The sequence below is a fragment of the Molossus molossus genome, unplaced genomic scaffold, assembly GCF_014108415.1.
Source record: "Molossus molossus isolate mMolMol1 unplaced genomic scaffold, mMolMol1.p scaffold_m16_p_3, whole genome shotgun sequence".
Lineage (NCBI taxonomy): Eukaryota > Metazoa > Chordata > Mammalia > Chiroptera > Molossidae > Molossus > Molossus molossus.
Window position 1 is genome coordinate 26,172,482 of NW_023425366.1, and position 21,446 is coordinate 26,193,927.

At 47.0% G+C, this 21,446-nt stretch overlaps 1 protein-coding gene across 1 annotated transcript in view; it reads left to right on the forward strand.

The window, feature by feature from the left end:
* The window catches only part of MYO10 (myosin X), a 212,925-nt gene that overhangs the window by 93,089 nt on the left and 98,390 nt on the right, over positions 1–21,446 (forward strand). Inside the window, exons 3-4 of the mRNA XM_036279221.1 lie at positions 483–641; positions 13,279–13,466. Coding sequence (XP_036135114.1) covers positions 483–641; positions 13,279–13,466 — 347 coding nt within the window. The remainder of the gene's footprint in view (positions 1–482; positions 642–13,278; positions 13,467–21,446) is intronic.

Sequence of the window (21,446 nt, forward strand, 5' to 3'; positions counted from 1 at the left end):
TGTTTCAATCTTTGAACGAATCTATAGACACAGTGAATTTATGTAACACTTAAATAAAAGAATGTTATTACGAAGCTTTGAAATATATGATCCTGTGTGAAACATGTAGTGAAACCAGATTACTTACTAAAAGCTTGGTTAGCCAGTTTCTTCACTGATTTATATCAGTGGGAGAAATATGCACAGAGGTGAACTGTGAAGTTGTAATTTGTGTGGTTTCCAAAGGATGGTTAGCACTTGAACTAATAATGTCTTTTAAGACCATCTAACAGCAATTGTCAAAATAATTGCTCCCTTTAAAAAAGATGGGTGGCACAACGAAAATGAGAAAGTTCTCTGTAGTTTACTTTTTTTTTATTGCCCTGTTCAGGATCTTGTTGCTGAAATTATACTGAGTTTGTATCATTTGTGTTGTATGTTCAGGTAACTTTTAGAAACTCTTTGTTGCTGATAACTAAATTATTGAATCCCCACCTCCACAGGTATTCACATACAAGCAGAGCACAATTACACACCAGAAGGTGACTGCGATGCACCCCACGAATGAGGAGGGTGTGGATGACATGGCCACCTTGACAGAACTGCACGGGGGCTCTATCATGCACAATTTACACCAGCGCTACAAGAGAGATCAGATCTATGTAAGTGCTGCTCCGATACCCTTTAAAAACCCCTCGTTTGTCCTTTTATTAAAAAAAATTTTTAATGACAGTTGACATTCAATATTACATTCATTTCAGTTGTACAGTATAGTGGTTAGACATTTATATAACTTACAAAGTGATTCCTCCCCCAATGAATTCAGTACTATTTTTCAAAATTATCGTTTTCAAAGAGTATTTCCTGCCTTTGGAGAGCCTGTAGTTAATCTAAGTAAAACTCTCTGTTCAGGTGTTTTGCCAAATTAGAAATGTGCTCAATAAATCATGTTCTTTGTGTTTATTGCCTTGATTTTATTAGAGGGATTACTTAAATGGAAGGGTAATTTGACCTTTCTTCATGTGAATTCGTTGTTTGTACATGTTCTGTCGTATAAAGAGTCACGAGGAGTGGTTTGACTTCCTCAATTAAGGGCCGGGGGAAATGTGGATTTGTAAACCAGTGTGCCAGATCTTAAGCTTTTTTCTCATTTTCTTGTGTTTTTCTCCTTTTATGGATTTTCTTCTTTTTTTTCTGGCTCTGGGTCCCACCCAGGGGGATATTTGGATTCAAGGGAACCCATCTCCCTTATTTGTAGGATCTGTTTTGAATGAAACATGTCCAGAAAAAGCAGACATGCACATGTTTCCCTCAACTTTCATGAAATGTGACTATTCCCGTACTGTAAAGGAATTTTTTAAACTCACTCCTATCATAACCATTTTTTTACATTAAAGTACATATATTACATTCAAAATTGATTGGTCTTGAGATTTTATCCATTTTTTTATCTGCCTGTTTTGCAGGTCTTTATACTAAACTGGGACAACCGCTTATACATGTCTGTTTTTCTGGTCAAATTCAATTTCATACAGTTTTTAATATTGCAAAAACCCTTCATCTTTGGATGATTTTTGTTCTTTCGGAGTTACATGTAACTTGGCTAATGTGTTTGTGGTGATGATGAGTGATACCAGCTTTTAGAACAACTACTAGGTGTGAACATACTCAAGGCATTCTTAGGACTTGGAACCCTCCAAATTATCCACCTTAGACCATGAGAGAAGAGTTGGGAAAGAGGAAGGAGGAGAGATTTGGGGGGTTTTAGGCTCAATTTTATTCATCTTTTTTAGAAAGTATGTTTATTTGCCTTCTCTTTACATTGTGAAAGTGTCACTTTTGCCAGATTCACCAAATGTTTGCCAAATGTTTTCAAACAACCTTGTCTGAGAAACTGCCTCGTGTTGTAGTCCTCTGACTTGCTGAGTTTGCTTATGCTAAGTTTTCAGATTTGAAATATTTTCCATGTGTTCTTCAGGAAAGGTAGCATTCATGCGTGTTTACGTATAAGTATCCTGCCTTGCATGTGCTGGTGTGCGCTGATGCCTCTGCTCCCGTCTCAGAAACCTCGTGGGCGACATGAACTCCCTCTTCCCAGGGAACCCGCTGCACAGGTGTCTGAGTTACCATGTACCGTACCTGTGTTGTTAGTAGTATGCATTCGACAATTCCATGTAGCCATTTGTTTACATAGCACTTTCCTTCCTTGGTTTGTCCAGGACTTACTTATTTTGTCTTTCTGGAGCCAAGGACATTCCCAGGCACCTGGTAGTTGTGCAGTAAATGTTTGTAAAATAAATGCCATACAGCCCAGCTGGTGTGGCTCAGTGGATTAAGCCTCGTCCCATGGATCAATTCCTGATTCGATTCCTGGTTGGGCACATGCCTGGGTTTCTGGCTCGATGCCCAGTAGGGGGCATGCAGGAGGCAGCCGATCAATGTTTCTCTCTCACATTGATGTTTCTCTCTCTCTCTTTCCATTCCTCTTTCTCTAAAATCAATACAACACATTTAAAAAAATAAATGCCATACATATTAGAGAGAACCAATTCTAGTTGGCAAGGACATGTGAAGCTCGATTGAAAAACTTTTTATTGGTGTACGTGTCTTGTAGGTTAGTACTTCAGAACTCATATCTTTCCATGCAAGTTCTTACTATGCATTTAATAGTCCAGAAAAAGTAAGTAATTAGGAGGAAATAAAAACTACCCAATGGATTTAAAAGACAGCCTTATAACAGTTTTTTTCCCCTCCATGATGATGATGTTAAACCTAATAGCTAAATTGCCTAGTAAACCCTGTGAATAGGATCTTGGTTTGTGAATAGGATATTGTTTGTTTGTTTTCCCCTGAAATGTTTTTCCTTCTTTGAGGGAAAAACACAGGATTTTTGAACATCCAATTTGCAGTTCAGATTAGTTCATTTTGCCCTATCTGCCTTCCTTTTGAGACTTGGATAACTGTGTTATTATCCATAAAGCAGCCACCATGCTTTCCGTGTCATCGCTGAAGCTGCTGGCAGTGGGTGCCAGTACCTGTCAGACTGCCCCAAAGAGACAAAGCCAGCACCTGTCACAGAGGCATGGCTTTCCCGCCTTTTATCCCAGCATTGTGATGCCCGTCTGTATGTTTACGAGGGAAAAGATGGCTTCACTTACAACATGGGTGCTGTGTTCTTGTTAGCCGTTCTGGAGGTTCTGGGGGAGGATCTGCTTCCTGCTCATTCCGGTGCTGGTGGAGTCCAGCTGTTGGCAGTCGTGGGACTGATGTTTTCTTGATGACTGTCAGCTGAGGACCGGCCCAGCTTAGAGGTCCCCTCCCTCCACCTTCAACGCCAGCAGTGGGGGATTGAATCACTTCAGGTTTCAGATCTCTCTTCTTCCTTTTCATGTGTCTCTGCAGCTATGAAAGGTTCTCAGCTCTTAAGGATTCATGCGATTAGAGTGGGCTCGCTGTCTCAGAGTTGACCATGTTGGCCACTTCAGAGTCCTTTGGCTGTGTAACCACACAAGTCATGGGTTCTGGAAATTTGGCGTGGACATCGGGGGGTGGGAATGTGTTTCTCTGCCTGCCATAGGGGCCCTCCTTTGGGTCATGTTATTGAGGAGAAGCTCCGTGGGTTTGTACCCCACTCTGGGTCTTGCGTTATTTGTTGGCTTTCTGGTCTGAACTGGCAGGTTACACAGGTCGCTGGTGAGGGGACCCATCTCCAGGTAGAGAGGTCAATTGTTCTGTGTTAAGAAGGACCATTGGCTTTATTCTCCTTGGGGACCACCCTTAATGCCTGAGGACTTTACGGACCCCAGTAGAATCTGTTTTCCAGCCTCTGGCATTCTCTATGAAAATTGAGTAGAGAGTGGTAGAGGGATAAAGCATTCACCAGCCATCATATCAGGGTTGAGTCCCCTTTTCTCCATTCACCTCCTCTTGGGCTCTGTGTTAATTACTTCATCTATTTGGGTGTCATTTTTTAAATTTATTTATTTTAATGGTCAGCTGCCATTACCCCCATACCTGACAGGGCTGTTTGAAAATGAAATGACAAGAGAGAGCTTTAGAAACTTTGTTAACCTTTGCACCTTTCTCCCCACCTCAGCTGATACCACCAGGTCTTTATCTAGAAAGCTCCCTCCTGGCACTTGGCACCATGTCCTCGGGGCATAGCGGCTGTGCAGACTGTGAGGTCAGTGCCTGCTGGACCTGCTGGGCTCTGACACCTGGATCAGAGCAGATGCCCTGATGCTGGGTTTCCTCCCTGGAACTCCAGGTTCCTCACGCTTAAGGCTTCACCTTTTCAGCCTTTCCCACCCTCTGGCGACTTCCCAGGCGAGAGGCCAGCTCAGCACTTCAGCTCCCCACCTGGGAGCCCATCCCAGACTTCCACCTGGAATCTCTTGCCTCTGGGCTTCCTGCCTCAGAGGCTTGCCCCTTGGAGATGATCTGATGGGTGCCCCACCCTCCTCTGTCTCTCCCTGCCACTGATAAGACCTGCTGAAGACAAGTACGTACTCACATCTGTAAGTTCCTAAAGACTGGGAGTGGAGGGGCGGGTATGTGTTCGCGGTACAAAGAGCTGATAGGTGGGTGAGAGCCTGAGCTGGCTGTGAAAAGCCCTGCGGGGCAGCGGCCGTACTGATACAACGGAGAGCTGGTTAGAAGGAGAGACCAGTGAGAACCATGCACGAAGAAGGACTGAGAGTGAATTTGGTGCGGTGGCCTCTCTAGATTGGGAGAAGGGTCTTTGCTTATGGAATGTGGTGTTTGTTGGGGAGCTCTGGGCAATGATATTGATATATAGATATAGATACAGATATAGATATATAGGCAGGCTGGGGTTGGGACACCCCAAAGCAGTGGTTCTCAAGCAGGTGATGCTGTCCCCCAGGGGACATTTGGCAGTATCTGGAAGCATATTTGCTTGTCATAGCTACGGCAGAGAGTGCTAAAGGAATCTGGTAGGTGGAGGCCAGGGATGCTGCTAAACGCCCCACAGTGCAAGTGCAGCCCCACAACCAAGACTTGCCTGGTCCCAGATGTCAGAAGTGCTGAGGCTGAGGAACCTGCCTGCCTTAAAGCTAGTCGGCAAAGTTTGGGCTCAGTGGTGTACAGACTACGCCATCTTGGTTAAAGGTTTGTGAAGAGAGACTTTCCCAGAGAGAGATTTTGGAAGAGGTGACAGGGAAGTGACACGAGATGAGACACTATGAGTTGGCTTACAGAGCGTTGCACTAATCCAGGGGTCAGGAGCTGAGGGGGTTAGACAAAAGTATACATGGTCGTGAGCAAGACACGAACAGATATGAGGGGTGTGGGGGAGGAGGTGAAGGAGAAAGGATTCGCTTTAGTAACTCCCAGCTTTGTCAAGCCCAGATGGGCCTGAGAACATGGTGCTGATGGTCCGGCAGCTCCGGGAGGGGAGGGGGGAGGGGAGGGGAGGGGGAGGGAAGGGGGGAGGGGAGACAAGTTGGGTTTTGGATACCTGACGTACTGTGCTCTCTGGGCCTGGATCATTTAAAATTGCTATGTACCCAGGACCTAAACAGTGTGGTATTGAAGGTGAGCCCCGTGTCCAGAGTGCAGGCATTGCCAACAGGACCCGTGGTATGGCCTTTTCTGATTTTGCCGAATGGCAGAGAAGCCTGTTCTGTCTGTCATAGGGTTTGTCATGCTCCGGGTCAGTTTCTCGGAGACTCCTGTCACAGCCTTGAAGCAATGGCTCAAAACCACCTCAGGAGAAAGCTGCAGGAACTAGAGTACGCCTGCAATTATGGGGCGGAGAGGGCCCCGGAGGGCGCCCCGCTCCGTTCCACCCAGACCTTCGGTTAGTTGGTTGGTCTTGTTGAACAAACAGTGCAGAGAACAGAATCAGCCAAGCTGGTTTTGAGACGTGGGGCTGTGTCTATACATAAATGCTCATGTCAGCACAAAAGATTCTTCACAGCTCATGTATTTTTAGGTGTTTCAAAAATACTCTCCTCTGGTTAGGTGGCGTTCCAGACGGAATCTGTAAATGTGTTTGATGTTGTTCCTGAATTAACTTGGAAGCCTGCTTCTGTCAGGCTCAATCTGCTAGCATTTTAAAAACGCACCAGCCAGTCAGACCTACTGATTGCAGGAGGCAGGTGGACTGAGTTCACCTGCGGTGTTCGGACCGGGCACGCCATGCTACGGAGGGTACCGTTTTGGCCATGCGGATCAAAATCTGCATTTCATTTCCTTGAGCTGAGTTTTCCTAAAGTAGAGTCTTTTTTTTTTTTGGTTTGTTTCTGTTCCTTTCCAAAGCCAGTGTCAAGTAACAGCGCGCCTCTCACGGATTCAGGGACGGCCCGATGTCCAATGATTAGTAGTCCTGGCATGTGTCTCATACCGGGAACAGCTGAATTCAGTGTGGTTTGTCAGGGGTTTTTTCACATGAAATCAAGAACTGGTGTTGCCAAAAGATGATTGTAACCATCTGTCTGACTATGTATATATTTTTAAACTTTACCAACTGTTTATGCTCCAGTGGCCACTTCCACATCAGCACATGATGGTGGCAATTACCAACTTTGTTTCTGTGATATATTTTTTCTTCCCTGCCTCTTTTTGGGGTCAGATTTCTTTCAGCAAGGGGGAAGTTTGTCTCAGAGTCACTCAAATGAAATAGAAATGCCACCTCTAAATTTAAGTGTTTGACGTTAGTAACACCTGGAGGTATCTGTTGTGATCTGGTTTTAAGCAACCTTGAATGTTTCACAGTCTTTTAAAATGTTTAAAAATGTTTTAAATTATTTAATTGGACAGCGATGACCAACAGTTTTGTGTACACGGCTTAGAACACTGGAACACGGTTCAGGTGTGAGTTTGTGTAGTGGGTTGGTGGTCAGAACGTGGGCCCCAGTACATCTATGTCGATTCAGCCCTGCTTCTGTGTAAGGGTGTGTGCTGGGCCCCAGTGATACAGAACTACTCTTCCTGAAAGTCTGGATAAACGAAAGATGCTGCCCCTCCAGGACCTCCCAGTTTATTGGTGAAGACAGACACAGCACACCGTTGACAAATAGCTCAGGGTGACAATGCATGTGACAAAAGTACTTACTAGGAACAGAGAGTGAGCCTTGAAAGCAGGAGGTGAGGGGATTCCCAGCTGAGGCACTAGTTGGACCGAGTCTTGAAGCAGTCACTGGGGAATTCGGTCGAGGAAGAGGGTGGCTCCGTCCTGGCAGAAGGCCAGCATGCGCACAGACACGAAATCATGCAATGTGATGTGTTTGTCCATCTGCAGGACATGAAGATGTGGGGATGAAGGTCGAGGCCAGGAGCACACGAGGAGGGTAGTGTGCCAGGGTAGTGACCTTGAATTTATTGGTGAAGGCTGAGGGGACATCTTTAAACATGAGTTCTGGGAAAACTCCCTCTGGCTGCAGAGTGATTGGTGAGTGCAGAAAGTGTTGGTCGAGGAGCAGAGGGGACCCTCAAACCAGATGGGAAATGATGGGGTTCTGAACCAGTCCTGGGAGAGTTTTGAGTTTAAAACATGCTGAGTGTTTAATGGTGTCAGGGGCAGGTAGGCTGAATTTCTATAGGATAATACCTAGATTTCTGGATTAACCATTCTGGTGCCATTTGTTGTGATGTGACTATGAGAAGAAACAGGTGTTTTGGAGAGATCAGCCTTGTCCAGGTTAAGTTTGAGCTAAGGGGCATCCGAGTGAAGATGGCCAGTGCGCCAATGAGTACACAGACCTGTCATTTAAAACTGAAGCTGGAGCCTGGCTGGTGTGGCTCAGTGGTTGAGCATCCACTCATGCACCAGGAGGTCACCGGTTTGATTCCTGGTCAGGGTACATGCCCAGGTTGTGGGCCCGATCCCCAGTGGGGAGCCTGCAGGAGGTGGCCAATCGATGTTCTCTCTCATTGATGTTTTTTATCTCTCTCCCTCTCACTTCCTCTCTCTCTAAAATCAATAAAAGGGAAAAAATTTTTAAAAGAACTGAAGCTACATTCAACCTAAGGATTCCATAAGTAACTCATGGCCATCTTTAGCTGAGAAGATGCAAAGAGAAGGAAAGAGGAGAATGGTGGATGGATGGCTGATGACTCCGCTTCTTAACGAGTTCCCCCCTTAGCAAAGTGGGCATGGCGCTGACTCGAACCCGTTTCCTGAGTGCGCGTCCCATGACTTGGTCCGCTTCCAGCTTTTCAGGACCACATGATGAAGAGCAGTGGTGGTTTTGTTTTCATTAACAAAGACAATCATAAATACCTCTGACTTAGGCAGCAGTTTCGTGTGGCGATCATGTGGGATGGCAGAGGAGGTGGTGTTATGGATCAGAATCTTGGGCCCAAGGAGTTAAGCAGTGTCCCGGGGAAGGCAGCCCCAGACTGAGGACCGTCTGGCGTGGCCACACCTCGCTGTCCAGATCATTTGTTCCTGCGTTGGAGTGGAGACTTCCCAACAGTAGCTCGGATTTCTCCGTCTCCAAGCAGCTCTGAGACTGCGGGTCACTTTGTTTTCTTGGTTGTAGTTGATTTTTATTTATTTATTTTTTGGTGGAGGGTTAGAGACAAGGTAGTATACTCTTATTATGCCTTTTGAAATCCTTGAATTGGTAGGTTTTGGATTAAAAAAGTGGAGGACGTTCCGCCCAACATTTTGAAGCAGTCTGTGCCCCAGCTGTTCCAGATTATTAAAGTGGGCAAGGAAATGTAGTTTTTGGTGAGTTGTGTGGAACTTTTCTGACTCAAAAAAAAAAAAAAAAAGGTTTATGTGCTTCAAAATAGAATGTGCTTTCTATTTCTGAAAAGCCGTTAGAATGCCCGGGCTATTTATTCCTGGGGAATTCGGGGTCCAGTGTGAAGAAACCGATGCCTGGTCCCACCTCAGGTTGGAGAGTGGCGTGTGGCTGGGGTCTGAACCGTGGGGTGTTATCAGGACCCTTTTTAGGGCAGTAATAATGCCTGTTCGTAGAGTGATAAATGGTACAAGCAGGTCACAAATGTCGTCTCCTGGCGCTCGGGGTTTCTTGCCACATTTTCTCTCTGCTCGCTTGGTACTTGCTTTTCAACCGGGCCCTTCTCCTGCCCTCTCTGTTCTCCAGTGGCCATTTGTACATTTTATTAACTGTTGAACTTTCCTTATTATTCACCGAACCTGTTGTTCATTTAGTGAGAAAATCACTCGTGTGAAGTAGTAGTTTAAGGTCGTGGGGGGAATGAGATGTCCTGTGGGGGGCAGTGACTTGTTGCTGATGGACCTCTGAGATTTCGCGGTGTCTTTCTTTGGATAAAGCATTGGAGCTATTGCTCTCGCCATGTTATTTTGCACTTATTTGGGGGGAGGTTCATAAGTGTTGTTTGATGTGTACGTGGACACAAGCAGTAAAAACTCAGTGAGTCTGTGAAGACCCTTCCGGGTACTGAAGGCCCCCCTTCTGTAGCTGTAAAGAGAGTAATCGATTAGGATGTGGGGGTCTATTACCTTTTTGGAGCCCCCTCCCCCCAAACTCCCTTCTTAAATCTTCCTGTAGTTGACCCTGCCGGTCATGAGAACTGATGAAGAGTTTTAAGCAGGAGAGTTTCATCTTCGGAAGTTCTTTGTGGGCTGTGGAGCTTGGACTGAGCAGAAAGGACCATGAGGGAATCAGTGGGGAGGCAGGCTCTATGGGAATCTAAGCAAGTGAGGTCAGGGCGGCGGAGATGCAGGGGAAGCTGACGATTCTCACAGGACATGGAGACACTGGCCCCTGACGATGAGGCTGGGCAGCGTCCGGATGGTTCCCATTCTGTATGTGGGCAGGTGTGGAAGGGGTCACTGCAGACCCGCAGTGTGACATCGGTGCCTGGCGCTGTGACAGCAGGGGCAGTACTTGGCATCCTGCACTCACTTCTCTGTCAGAGGACGCAGAGCAGCGGCCTCTGCCCTGACCACACCTCAAGGTTATGTTGGAGCCCATGAGGGCGTGTGACGATGTCATGACGTGGTAGTATGGTCCTCTGTACCCCACGGTTATAAATGTCAGGTAAAGCTGCTTTGGAAACATGGAGGCCTAGCTGTCATTTAAAATCGGCGACAAGCCTTTTAAGAAATGACTTGGGTCATTAGTGAGGAGGTGAACTTGTCAAACTCGAGCCTTTGTGTTTCAGAGTCTACCTCACCCTGGGACCTAGGGGCCTTTCTTGCCATTCAGGGGCAGTTTAACTCTAGATGAGCCTGGGTTTCCTCGAATCTTAAAAAATAGAAAATTGGGTTCTCTCTCCATACCAGCCAGGCACACTGTTCACACATTTCTTTCTTTTTAAAATTTATTGTAAGAGGTCTCAGCTGACTGTGTTTGGCTCATATTCTGTTGTTCCTGTTGGTACGTGGGAGTCTGTTTATTGAATTTATTATCAGCCACCACATCCGTATTTATTATCTGGACTCGAATGAGATGATTTCATCTCTGAAAATCTAACTGCCTCTGTTCTCTCCCTCGATAAATGATCTATAATTTGTCACCAGAGCATTTTTGTGTCTCAGTTTGGGTTGAAATCTGAAGGTGTGTATTCTGAAACTTTACATTAAGGTTAAGGAACATGATGCATCTGTTACTTCTGGATATGTGAGCTTGTGTGTTTGGCTTCTTTAAATTTATAGTGTTTCCAAGGCTTATCTGTGTTGTAGCATGAATTAGTACTTTATTTTATTTAAAAACAATTTTTTTCTTTATTGAATTTAGAGAGAGAGGAAGGGAGAAGGAGAGAGAGATGGAAACATTGAGGAGAGAGAACATCAATCGGCCGCCTCCTGCATGCCCCCCCACTGGAGATTAGATCCACAACCTGGGCATGTGCCCTGACTGGGAATCGAACCGGCGACCTCCTGGTACATGGCTCAGTGCTCAACCCTGAGCCACACTGACAGGGCTAGTATTTTATTTTTTTGTGGCGTATATTCCATTGTATGGATATACCACCTCTTGTTGACCCATCTCTCTGATGATTGACACTTGGGTTGTTTCCATGGTTAGGCTATTGTGAATATTGCTGCTATGTCTTTATGAGAGAACCTGTTTTTAATTCTTTAGGGCATATACCTAAGAGAGGAATCATTGGGTCATATGGTAATATCTCTTTTATGTTTTTAACCTTTTTTGGTTCAATATATTTCCAACACACACTGCAGACCCCCTTACATTTGAGAACAGTTATGTGGAACATAGGATCCTTTGCTCGATGTTCCTGGCAGTCGCCATGAATATAAATGATTACAAATTGCTGTAATATGGTACAGATGCTCTCAGGATGTTGGGGCTTTCCGTCTAGTGTTTCCTGCTTGCCTGGTTCTGCTGTGCTGCCCAGCCTTGCCAGTGAACGAGAGAGGACTCTGGCATTAGGTTGCCAGCATTCAAGTCTCACCTCTACCACTTACTGGCTCTGTGACCGTCCACGGAATTTTCTCTCTGTGCCTCGGTTTCCTCATCGGAAAAACGGGTAGTAATACTGTGGCCCTCCCAGGGTTACTGTGAGTGTTGAAGGGGATCAAGGCCCTCTGTACTAGTCTGCTCCGGCTGCCGTAACAAAGTAACAGACTGCGAGGCTTACACAGCAGGAGTTGGTTTTTCTCTCAGTTCCGGAGCCTACAAGCCCAAGGTCAAGTTATCTGGCAGGACTGATTACTTCCAAGGGCTCTCTCCTTCTGTGCTCTCTTTAGCGCCCTCATGTGGTCTTTATCTGTGCACAGACATCTCTGCTGTCTCTCTGTGTCCAAATTTCTTTTTCTTATAAGAACACCAGTCAGATTGGATTAGTGCCCACCCTAATGGTTAACATCTCTTTAAAGGCTGTATCCAATGGAGGGGCACAGTTCAGCCCATAACACCCCTAAAGCCCTTGCACAGCTCACAAGTGCCTTAAAAGCTGGCTGGCGGGTGGGCGGTGGTTGCAGGACTCTGCCTCCTCCTTCTCTTCGGGTCTGAGCCTGGAAACCAGACAACCAAACTTGCTAGCATCTTGCAGAAGTGCAAGTGGATATGTATTTCCATATGGAAGACACAAGGCCCTCCATTTGCATAACTCGGTGGCCTCTGTCTTGTTGCTCTGAAGATTTGGCTTAGTTTCTGGCCTGGCTTTTGTTCCAGAAAGGTAAGCTTGTCCGTCAGCTACGCTCCAGGTAAGCAGTGTGGTACCTCAGGAACCCTTTGAGATGACTGACTACCTAGGGTTTTCAAATGGCCTTGTTACCTTTAAATGTTGTGGTTGAATACACATAACATCAAATTTACCATTTTGACTCTTTTACGTGTATAACTCAGTGCATTAAATACATCTGCATTATAGGTGTGATCTTTATAAGTTATATAAATGTCTAATCATGGGGTTGTACATCAGAAACTAATATAGTACATCAACTATAATTGAAAAATAAAAAAATACATTTGCATTGTTTTGCAACCATAACCACTGTGTGTCTCCAGAAGTTCTCACCATCCCAACAAAACTCTGTACCCATTCGACAGTAACTGTCCATCCCTCCTCCTCCAGCCCCTCGGCCTCTCTGTTCTCTTTACTCCCACCTGCGGAGGACAGGGTTAGGAGGTCACGGGGACAGGGCTCCGGGCCGGGCCGCCTCACCCTCTTCTTTCTCTTGTTTTCCTTTGATAGCAAGTCCCCTTTGGAATGGTTTTATTCACTTGTCTAGAATGACAAGATTTTGTATCAAAAGTTACAGGAGATGCCCTGGCCGGTTTGGCTCAGCCATTAGAACGTCGGCCCGAGGACCAGAGAGAACTGGGTTCCGTCCCCACTAAGGGAACGTGCCTCGTCCCCACTAAGGGCACGTGCCTCGGTTGCAGTTTGTCCCCGGCCCTGGTTGGGGTCGTATGGGTGGCAACCACTCGATGTGTCTCTCTTGCATCGATGTTTCTTTCTCTCTATTCCTCCCTCTCTCCCTCCCACTCTATCTGAAGATAAATGCAAAAATGTCCTCAGGTGAGGATTTAAAAAAAAAGTTACAGGAAAAACGTATGCAGTGGGGAGCAGACGTCACCTTTCCCACACTTGGTGGACTCTGTTCAAGCCCAGGCTTCCCCAGCCTTTCATGTGGCAGCGACTCCCCTTCAGAGCGGAGCCATACTGAGCTGCCTGCAGATTCCCCAGCCCCAGCCCCAGCCCCTGCCCCTGCCCCAGCCCCAGCCCCTGCCCCAGCCCCAGCCCCATCCCCAGCCCCAGCCCCAGCCCCAGCCCCAGCCCCAGCCCCGGCGTGGGTGGAGGTTGCGATGCCTTCGCCCAGCTCCTCGGGGCAGTGCCGCGTGTAACTGGGTGTCCCTGTGCTTGCAGACCTACATCGGCTCCATCATCGCCTCGGTGAACCCGTACAAGCCCATCGCCGGCCTGTACGAGCACGCCACCATGGAGCGCTACAGCAAGGGCCACCTGGGGGAGCTGCCCCCCCACATTTTCGCTGTGGCCAACGAGTGCTACCGCTGCCTGTGGAAGCGTCACGACAACCAGTGCGTCCTCATCAGGTAACCGACCGACCACGCGGCTGCAGAGGGGACCTTTGGAGAGCCAGCCGTCCGCACCCATTGGGGTCTACCTGCAGCGCTTTCTCAGCCAGACCCCACCCTAACCTGCTGAGCACAGTCAGGAAAAAATTCCTCAGTGCCTGAATTTCTCAGATGAAGTTTTCCATTTTGAATGGCTTATAACTACAGCTTTAAGACAGGAGGAGCTCCCTTAGAATAGCAGCGTGTATGACGTTTGTTGACGTTTGTCCTTAGAATAATTACTCCATTTGTTTGTTTTTTTCTAATTTGCTTTAATTATTCTTCAGTTTATTCCAATTGTGAGGCTTGGTCTTCCTGTGGATTTAAGGACATGTTGCGTAGTTCCTTCAATTTAAAATGTTTGTTATTCTAGAGCGCTAGACAGAATGCTTGCATGTTTGGGCAGCCTTTTTTTTCTTGCATGTAATATTACTCTAGATGAAATCTTCAAAATTTGGAGACATTTTCGTGGTTTTACTTGGATGCTACTAAAGTGTACTTTTGACTTGGCTGTAGAAAAGGGATCGTTATTATATGTTAAGGAACTTATAGAAGGACATGCTTATTGTATTTCATTTCTTTTGGTGAGAGAGAAGGAGGCGTCTTGACATATCTATTTCAGCCGAGTCTTACTCATTTATTAAAATAAACCTCCAGCCCTGGCCAGTTTGGCTCAGCGGTTAGAGTGTCGGCCTGCGGTCCGGAGAGACCCGGGTTCGGTTCCCGCTAAGGGCACGTACCTCAGTTGCAGTTTGTCCCCGGCCCTGGTTGGGTTGTGCGGGTGGCAGCCACTCGATGTGTCCCTTCACGTCGATGTTTCTCTCTCTCTCCCTCCCACTCTATCTGTACAAAAAATGGAAAAATATCCTCGGGTGAGGATAAAAAATAAAAATTAAAAAAATAAAAAATAAACCTCCAGCCCTGGCTGGTTTGGTTCAGCGGTTAGAGCGTCGGCCTGCGGTCCCAAGAGACCCAGGTTCGGTTCCCGCTAAGGGCACGTACCTCAGTTGCAGTTTGTCCCCGGCCCTGGTTGGGTTGTGCGGGTGGCAGCCACTCTATGTGTCCCTTCATGTCGATGTTTCTCTCTCTCTCTCCCCCTCCCTCCCACGCTATCTGAACAAAATATCAAAAAAATGTCCTCGGGTGAGGATAAAAAAATAAATAAATAAATAAACCTCCAGAAGTCCCACTGTGGAAACCTAGATTACTAGGAACTGTCTAAAAAACCAATAGAATCTATTTCTTTAAAAACACTTCTTAGTTTTTATTAACTAATTCAAAGTGCCTCATCACCTATATTCTGGTGACATCTTATTGGATCTTACTAGTTGTTTATATGGGAATCCTGTTCTCGTTTAGATCAGAATGCCCTGGAAGGTATCCAAAGCAGGCGGGCTGGAGGTCACCTTCAGTGGTTTCTGTGGCGGCCCAGGCACTTCATTCATTCATCCTCCAGGCACTGGCTTATGGAGCGAGGCTGTCACTGAGAACCTGCGGTGTACAAACAGAACTGGGGGAGTGAAAGATTTTGACATTTCTTTTACATGGCTGTCTAGTCCCCACTTTTGGCAAAATAATTACATTGTTTCGAGAGGAAAGGGTGTTTGGATTGGGGAGGATAATGAATAAGGCCACACCTACCCTCTGGATTTTTGACTCAATGGAAGTCCAGGAAACAGATCGACAGTCATATGGCAGCTTTAGACTTTCAGCCAATTAGGATTGCTAGCACTGCAGCCCAGAATTGACAGACCCGCTTGGTCGCGGATACAGGCAGGTAACTGGTGGCCACAGTCCTATGGGAAACCAGTGCTAGATGGTGAGGAGCAGACCAACTTCCCCCCCAATTCACCTGTCAGAGGAGCTGCTCTTGTCCTGTGAAGATGGAGGGGTCATGGGGTTGTGGGGGGGCAGACATGTCAGAGGAAGCCCTTCATGGAAACCCCAGGGAGGGGAAATGGAGGGGCCCCCAGCCAAGGGCATTTGCAAGGTACTCGCCCTGCCTTGTGTGGTACCCAGTGGAAGGTACTAAGAAATAAAACAGCTGTCCTTTTCTGAAGGGTTAACTGTATTGGACACTGTGCCAAGAACTTCCCAGGCATCAACTTGTTGAAGCCTTCAGCAGCACTTTGATGTGGTCCTTCCATATGATACCTACACACACAAAACTACTGTCGGGGGTCGTGTTCTTCTTACTGGCAGTTTGTTCTTGGGTCCTTGCTTTTGTAACAAATCGGCATGATAGGAATATGAACACAAAACAGTGCCTTTCCCATATTCTCTCTGCCCACCTCTCTCTTCCTCTTTCTTTAAGGGGAGGGAAACATCTGGGCTGATACTCTTTTTTCCATCACCTTACTGGTGCCCATGTGCTGGGCTGTGCAAACCACTCAGATAGAAGGACTGCCATTTTATTCAGCTAAGTAAATAGGAATGATTATAACTTGCAGTTAATGTAAATAAAGCTACTTGCTTCATATAAAAACCAAGCTTTTGAGAGTCACATTCCCAGTGAAGTAACTTGCCTTATGACTAGAAGCACTATTTCTGGGTTCTTTCAGATGACTTCACTAAAGTTCAGAAGTTAGAATTTAAGATCACTATTTCAACATGCAGAATCTAGTGGAATAAGATGAACAGAAAGAAAGAGAACTTACTCTATTTTAAGAAGATTGAATTGATGACCACACTTAGGTACCTGAATATTTGTCATCAGTAATGGCTCGTGCTTATTACTTTAAGTGGAAAAAAATGAGAGGAGGAGTAATATATTACTTGCTAGACAAAGTAGCTTAGGAAGAAAGTGAAAAATCAAATGAGATCATTGTGCACGTGTGTGTGTGTGTGTGTGTGTGTGTGTAATAAAATGAAAAGAGTTGGCAGTCAGGTGGAGGAGGTGGGGGAGTGGATCCTAAGCAGAAAGCTCCCATTGTGTCATGCTAATGTGAAAAACGAACTGTATTTATCTAAATTAACTCAGGAAACAGTCTTTAAGAATAGATTTCTCATTAAAATGTGTTTTGGCTTTTAATAGCTCTCTGGCAGTTTTTTTTTTTTTTTTAAAGTGGAGGTTGGGGCTGTGGGAATTAAGAGAAAATTGAGTACAAAAATAAAAATTGCAGGATACAAAGCCTTATTTAGATTTCCTCAGGCATTGTCTGCCCCCTGGTGGCCGAAACATCTCATGCTGATATCTTTTAAATCAGAAAATAAGCCTGTTTGGAACTAGACAAGACTTCATAGATACATTTTTCTTTCACTTTAAGCGCCCACATCACTTGGCCAAGGTCCCCGGCTAGTTGCTGTTGGTGCCACTCTCGGCTTTTATGCCAAGCCTCTTTTGTTGGCCTCACTTTCAAGGTTGTTGACCTCTCTCGAGCTTGTGCACATTTAAGTGAAGAATTCTTATGCTATTATTGTTTTAAAAATATAAATGTATACATTTAGAACTTATTTAAGAATTCTTTTCCATCTAACTGACCAGGTCAGCATTTGATCTTGGTTAATCTAGTACATTCTGTATTGACTTCAGTTTTTCATACATTCTACTGAGCAGGCAGAGTTTAGTATATGTGAAGTTTTAAGATACACCCTGAAGGCAAGGTCTGTGGCTAATTCACCTGTGCCCAGGACAGTGTCTGGCAGAGGGCCAGCCTTCAACAGTTGTCAATCAAAGGATGAACAGAAGGAGCGACTGTTGGCTTAGCTCTCTGCTTCCTTTGCATATTTTGGTTTTCCAAAACCAAAGTGATTTCTTCTTACCTATATTGTTTATATCCTGGAATGATAATAAGGTGTTCTGTATTTTTCTTTTTCTCGTAATGTATTTAGAAATGATTGAATTGGAACAGTGAACGAAACTTGCATCCTGGCTTAGGAAGGTACCAACAAAAATAAGGCATAGGGCACGTCTCAGGCTCACGTAATATGTAGGTTACTATGCGAGGCTTTGGGGGTTTTAAAAAAGACCCAATCACTGCCTTTCAGGAGCCTCTACTCTGACGGGAAGAAACTGGTGTAAATAATTTCAGTTCAGCCTGCCAGATGTTGTAAGAGAAATAATGCATGGCTGGTCAGAGAAGGTGGCAGTAGATACTCAAGAAGGAGCCAAGGGAATATTTCATAGAGAAAGTGGCATGTGATTATGTAGGAGTTTTGCCGGCATAGTTGGGAGGAAGGGCACAGAAGCATTTGCAAAAACATAGCTATTTGGCAAAGCAAGAAGAATTAGGAAATGGACTCTGGCAGTAAGGCTGTGGGGCTGGCTGAGGGGCGTGAGGGAGCTGGGCAAAGAGTGGAAGGGAGCTGACTTTTATTGAGGAGACAGGTTTGTGTGTCATCCTCAGAGCACCCCGAGAGCTGCTATGAACAGCCGACACAGGCTTTGAACTTGAGTCTCGCTGTGTTCATGTCAGAACAGAATCCTAATTCCTGGAACAGGGTCGAACTTTAAGGATTTTGTCCTGTTTGCTGAGCCCTTTGGACTAAATCCTCTAGACCAGCGGGTCTCAACCTTCCTAATGCTGTGACCCTTTAATACAGTTCCTCATGTTCTATGTGGGCGTATCTGCATGTGGGCAGACCCTCCTGGAGATGGATAGAGGAGCGGTGTCTCAGTTCCTAAGACCATCAGAAATATGTGTTTTCTGATGGTCTTAGGCAACCCCTGTAAAAGGGTCGTTCAACCCCCAAAGGGGTTGCAACCCACGGGTTGAGAACCGCTACTCTAGACAGTAGAGATGTTTCCCTGGTCTTCTCCAAGCAAGGAATTGATTGATGTATCATGTGAACCAGAGGGATTTGATCGACAGGATGCAGATGTGTCAGGTGTCAGCAAAGGGCCAAGGTGTATGCATATATTAGAGGCTCTGTGGGTGAGACCACTTTTGTCACAACCACTCAACTCTGCCCTTGGAGCGTGAAAGCGTTTATAGACAGTACACAAATGAACAGCCAGGCTGTGTTCCGATAAAAGTTTATTTACAAGAAGGGGAAGCCAGGCAGATTTGGGGGCCATAGTTTGCGGACGCACCTGCCCTGATCTGGAGACTGGCCTGTGGGGTGGATAAAGGGCCCGTTCACATCAGAGGCCCCTTCCTTCCTGTGTGGTCCAGATCCCTCCTCTGCTTCCCTGGGTCTTTGCTCCGTCTTTGAAGTCTCCTGCCCTGATTTTCTGACCTCTCCCTTTCTCCTGGATATCTGGAGTCATCGTTCAAAAATCTCTATTGTGTTCCATTAAAAAACAATAGATGCACCTTACATTGCATAGCCCATCGCATCACACGGTTCCCCAGCGCTCCACCACTCTGGGTTTCTTCCTCGCTCTCTGGACACGCCTCCCCTCAGCCGTTTTCCACCTCATCTGCTAACCGAGCTGCCTTTCCTCTGACCTCGGGACCCCAGACTTCAACACCTCCCACGCCAGTTTCTCCTCCAAGTTCCAGACGGAAGCCACGTGCCCCTGAGGTGTCTTCACAAAGGTGTTTGTGGGCCTCTTGGGTGGCATGTCCTAATGCGTCCTAATTTTCTCCCAGAAGTGGTTTCTCCTCTCATGCTTTGCATTCTCAGCAAGTAGACTTTCCATTCTGCCAGGTTCTAAGCCTGAGATCAAGAAGTCATTCTTGGATCTAAAAGCATCCATTCCCCCCCCCCCCCAACCTCCCCACCCAGCCAGTGTGGCTCAGTGGTTGAGTGTCGACCCATGCACCAAGAGATCGCCAGTTCGATTCTTAGTCAGGGCACATGCCCAGGTTGTGGGCCTGATCCCCAGTGGGGGGCGTGCAGGAGGTGGCCAATCGATGTTCTCTCATCGATGTTTCTCTCTCTCTCTGTCTCTCTCTCAAAGAAAAAAATTTTTTTAAAAAGAACCAATAATATTACAAAAAAATAAAAGCACCCCCCCCAAAGTAAACTTACATATAGCAAAGTGTACTGTTCTTACATGTGCGGTTTGATGAGTACCGACAGGCGTGCACATCTGTGTCACCACACCCAGGTCATCATGCCAGCAAGCTCCCTGGGCTCTCGGAGTCTCCCCACGCTCCCTGTCACTTACCAACAAACCCTCTGACCAGGGCCACCAGCCATTTCATCCCCCTACCCCCACCCCTGCAGTCTGTCCTGGGCCGCTCACTTCTCATCCCTGTTCCTCATCCTATCTCCCCACTTCCTGTCTTGCTCCCCTGGATCCATTCTCCACTCTCCAAACTCTGCACAGTGACTCTTTGAAACCTGGAACCTGATCATGACCCCCTCCGGAGCAGCTGTCCTGTGACTTCCATTCTGCCAGTGACGGAATTCTCAGAACTTCTGATACAGCCTTCGAGGCCTCATGCGGTACTTTGGGGTGTTTTTCTTTCACCAGTATCTTTATAAAGTATAAGCTCGTTTGAGTCCGTCCGGTGTACATGTTTACTGAAGCCCATGTTTGCGTTTGCAGGCATGTTGGTGCCCTGGGCTATGAGAACAGTGTGGGACTGGAGATGTGAGTGACACGTTTGCGAAGGCGAAATAGCATTGGCATTGCTGCAGGAGTTCCTGGTTTACAGTGGCTGGAGCCAGGGAGGAGGTGGATAAAGAGTCACCACCTGGCCCAGGGAGAAAAGGTTCAACTCCACGAAAAGGCAGTCACAGTGAGAGAATTAGCCAGAGGGTTAAATTAGTCTTGTTAATTTGACTGTTCTTGGTGTTTGGTTTTCTCTTTGGCTGAAATCCTGGCCCCTCCCCTCGCCTGCCCTGCCCTCGCCTGCCCTGCCCTCGCCTGCCCTGCCCTCGCCTGCCCTGCCCTCGCCTGCCCTGCCCTCGCCTGCCCTGCCCTCGCCTGCCCTGCCCTCGCCTGCCCTCCCCTCGCCTGCCCTCCCCTCGCCTGCCCTCCCCTCGCCTGCCCTGCCCTCGCCTGCCCTGCCCTCGCCTGCCCTGCCCTCGCCTGCCCTCCCCTCCCCTCCCCTCGCCTGCCCTGCCCTCGCCTGCCCTCCCCTTCCCTCCCTCCCCTCCCCTGCCCTTCCCTCTCTTTCTCTGCCCTCCCCTGCCATCCCTTCCCTTCCCTTCCCTTTCCCTCTCCTCCCCCATTTTCACCCAGTTAACCCCTGTGCACATTTTTGCATTTCAGCCTGCATGTCATTTTCCCAGAGGTCTTTACTGAACCCTCACCCTCCGTCTAAATTATGAATCCCCATCTTCTGAGATTGGCATTTGAGAGCATTGACCATCCGTCTGTGTTTCTGCTTTGAGATCATAGACAAACACTGACCTTGGACGCTTTGCTCATGGCTGTGGCCCAGCCCTCAGCACAGCCTGACACACAGAGGCGCTGAAAGTTCAGGGCAGGAAGGAACACCTGCGGAGACATTCCTGCCGTTGCTTGAGAGATTGTGCCTGCCTGACCCTCAGTAAATCGTCTTCATCAGGAATGTTGACGTCACAGGCAGGGGTGGGGCAAGGGAGGGCTAGAGTACGTGTACTTCTGCCTGGACATTAATGACTGGGATCATCCGGCATGTGTGGATTTTAACGACTTGTGAGTTATTTCTTTTTATTTGTTGCCTTGTTTATTACCATGTCCGTGGTCTGTTCACAGCAGCCCCCTTCTCATCTCCCGGGGCAGCCCTGTGCGTGAGACTGCTTTCAGGAGTCGGGCTTCCCAAACCTGGCTTCAGCGGAGAATCATCTGGACAAGTCTTAAGCAGTGATGACTGAGTTCTCTGTAGGTTCGGAGGAGGGACGTATTCGATGATTCTAGTGTGCAGCCAAGGTTGAGAAGCTGCTGCAGAGCACGGTGTAAATCCGGGCTTCATCTTCATTTCAAGTTTTACCAGAACATCAAAACAGGTGTACTATAGGAGATGCTTGAAGAAAATAGCTCCAGTGAGAGCAAATGAGGCTGAAGGTTGATGCAGATCGATCTCCGTGACTTGTGAATGACGATGAGAGTGCTGGGTCGTCTTCACCAGCCAGTCTTTG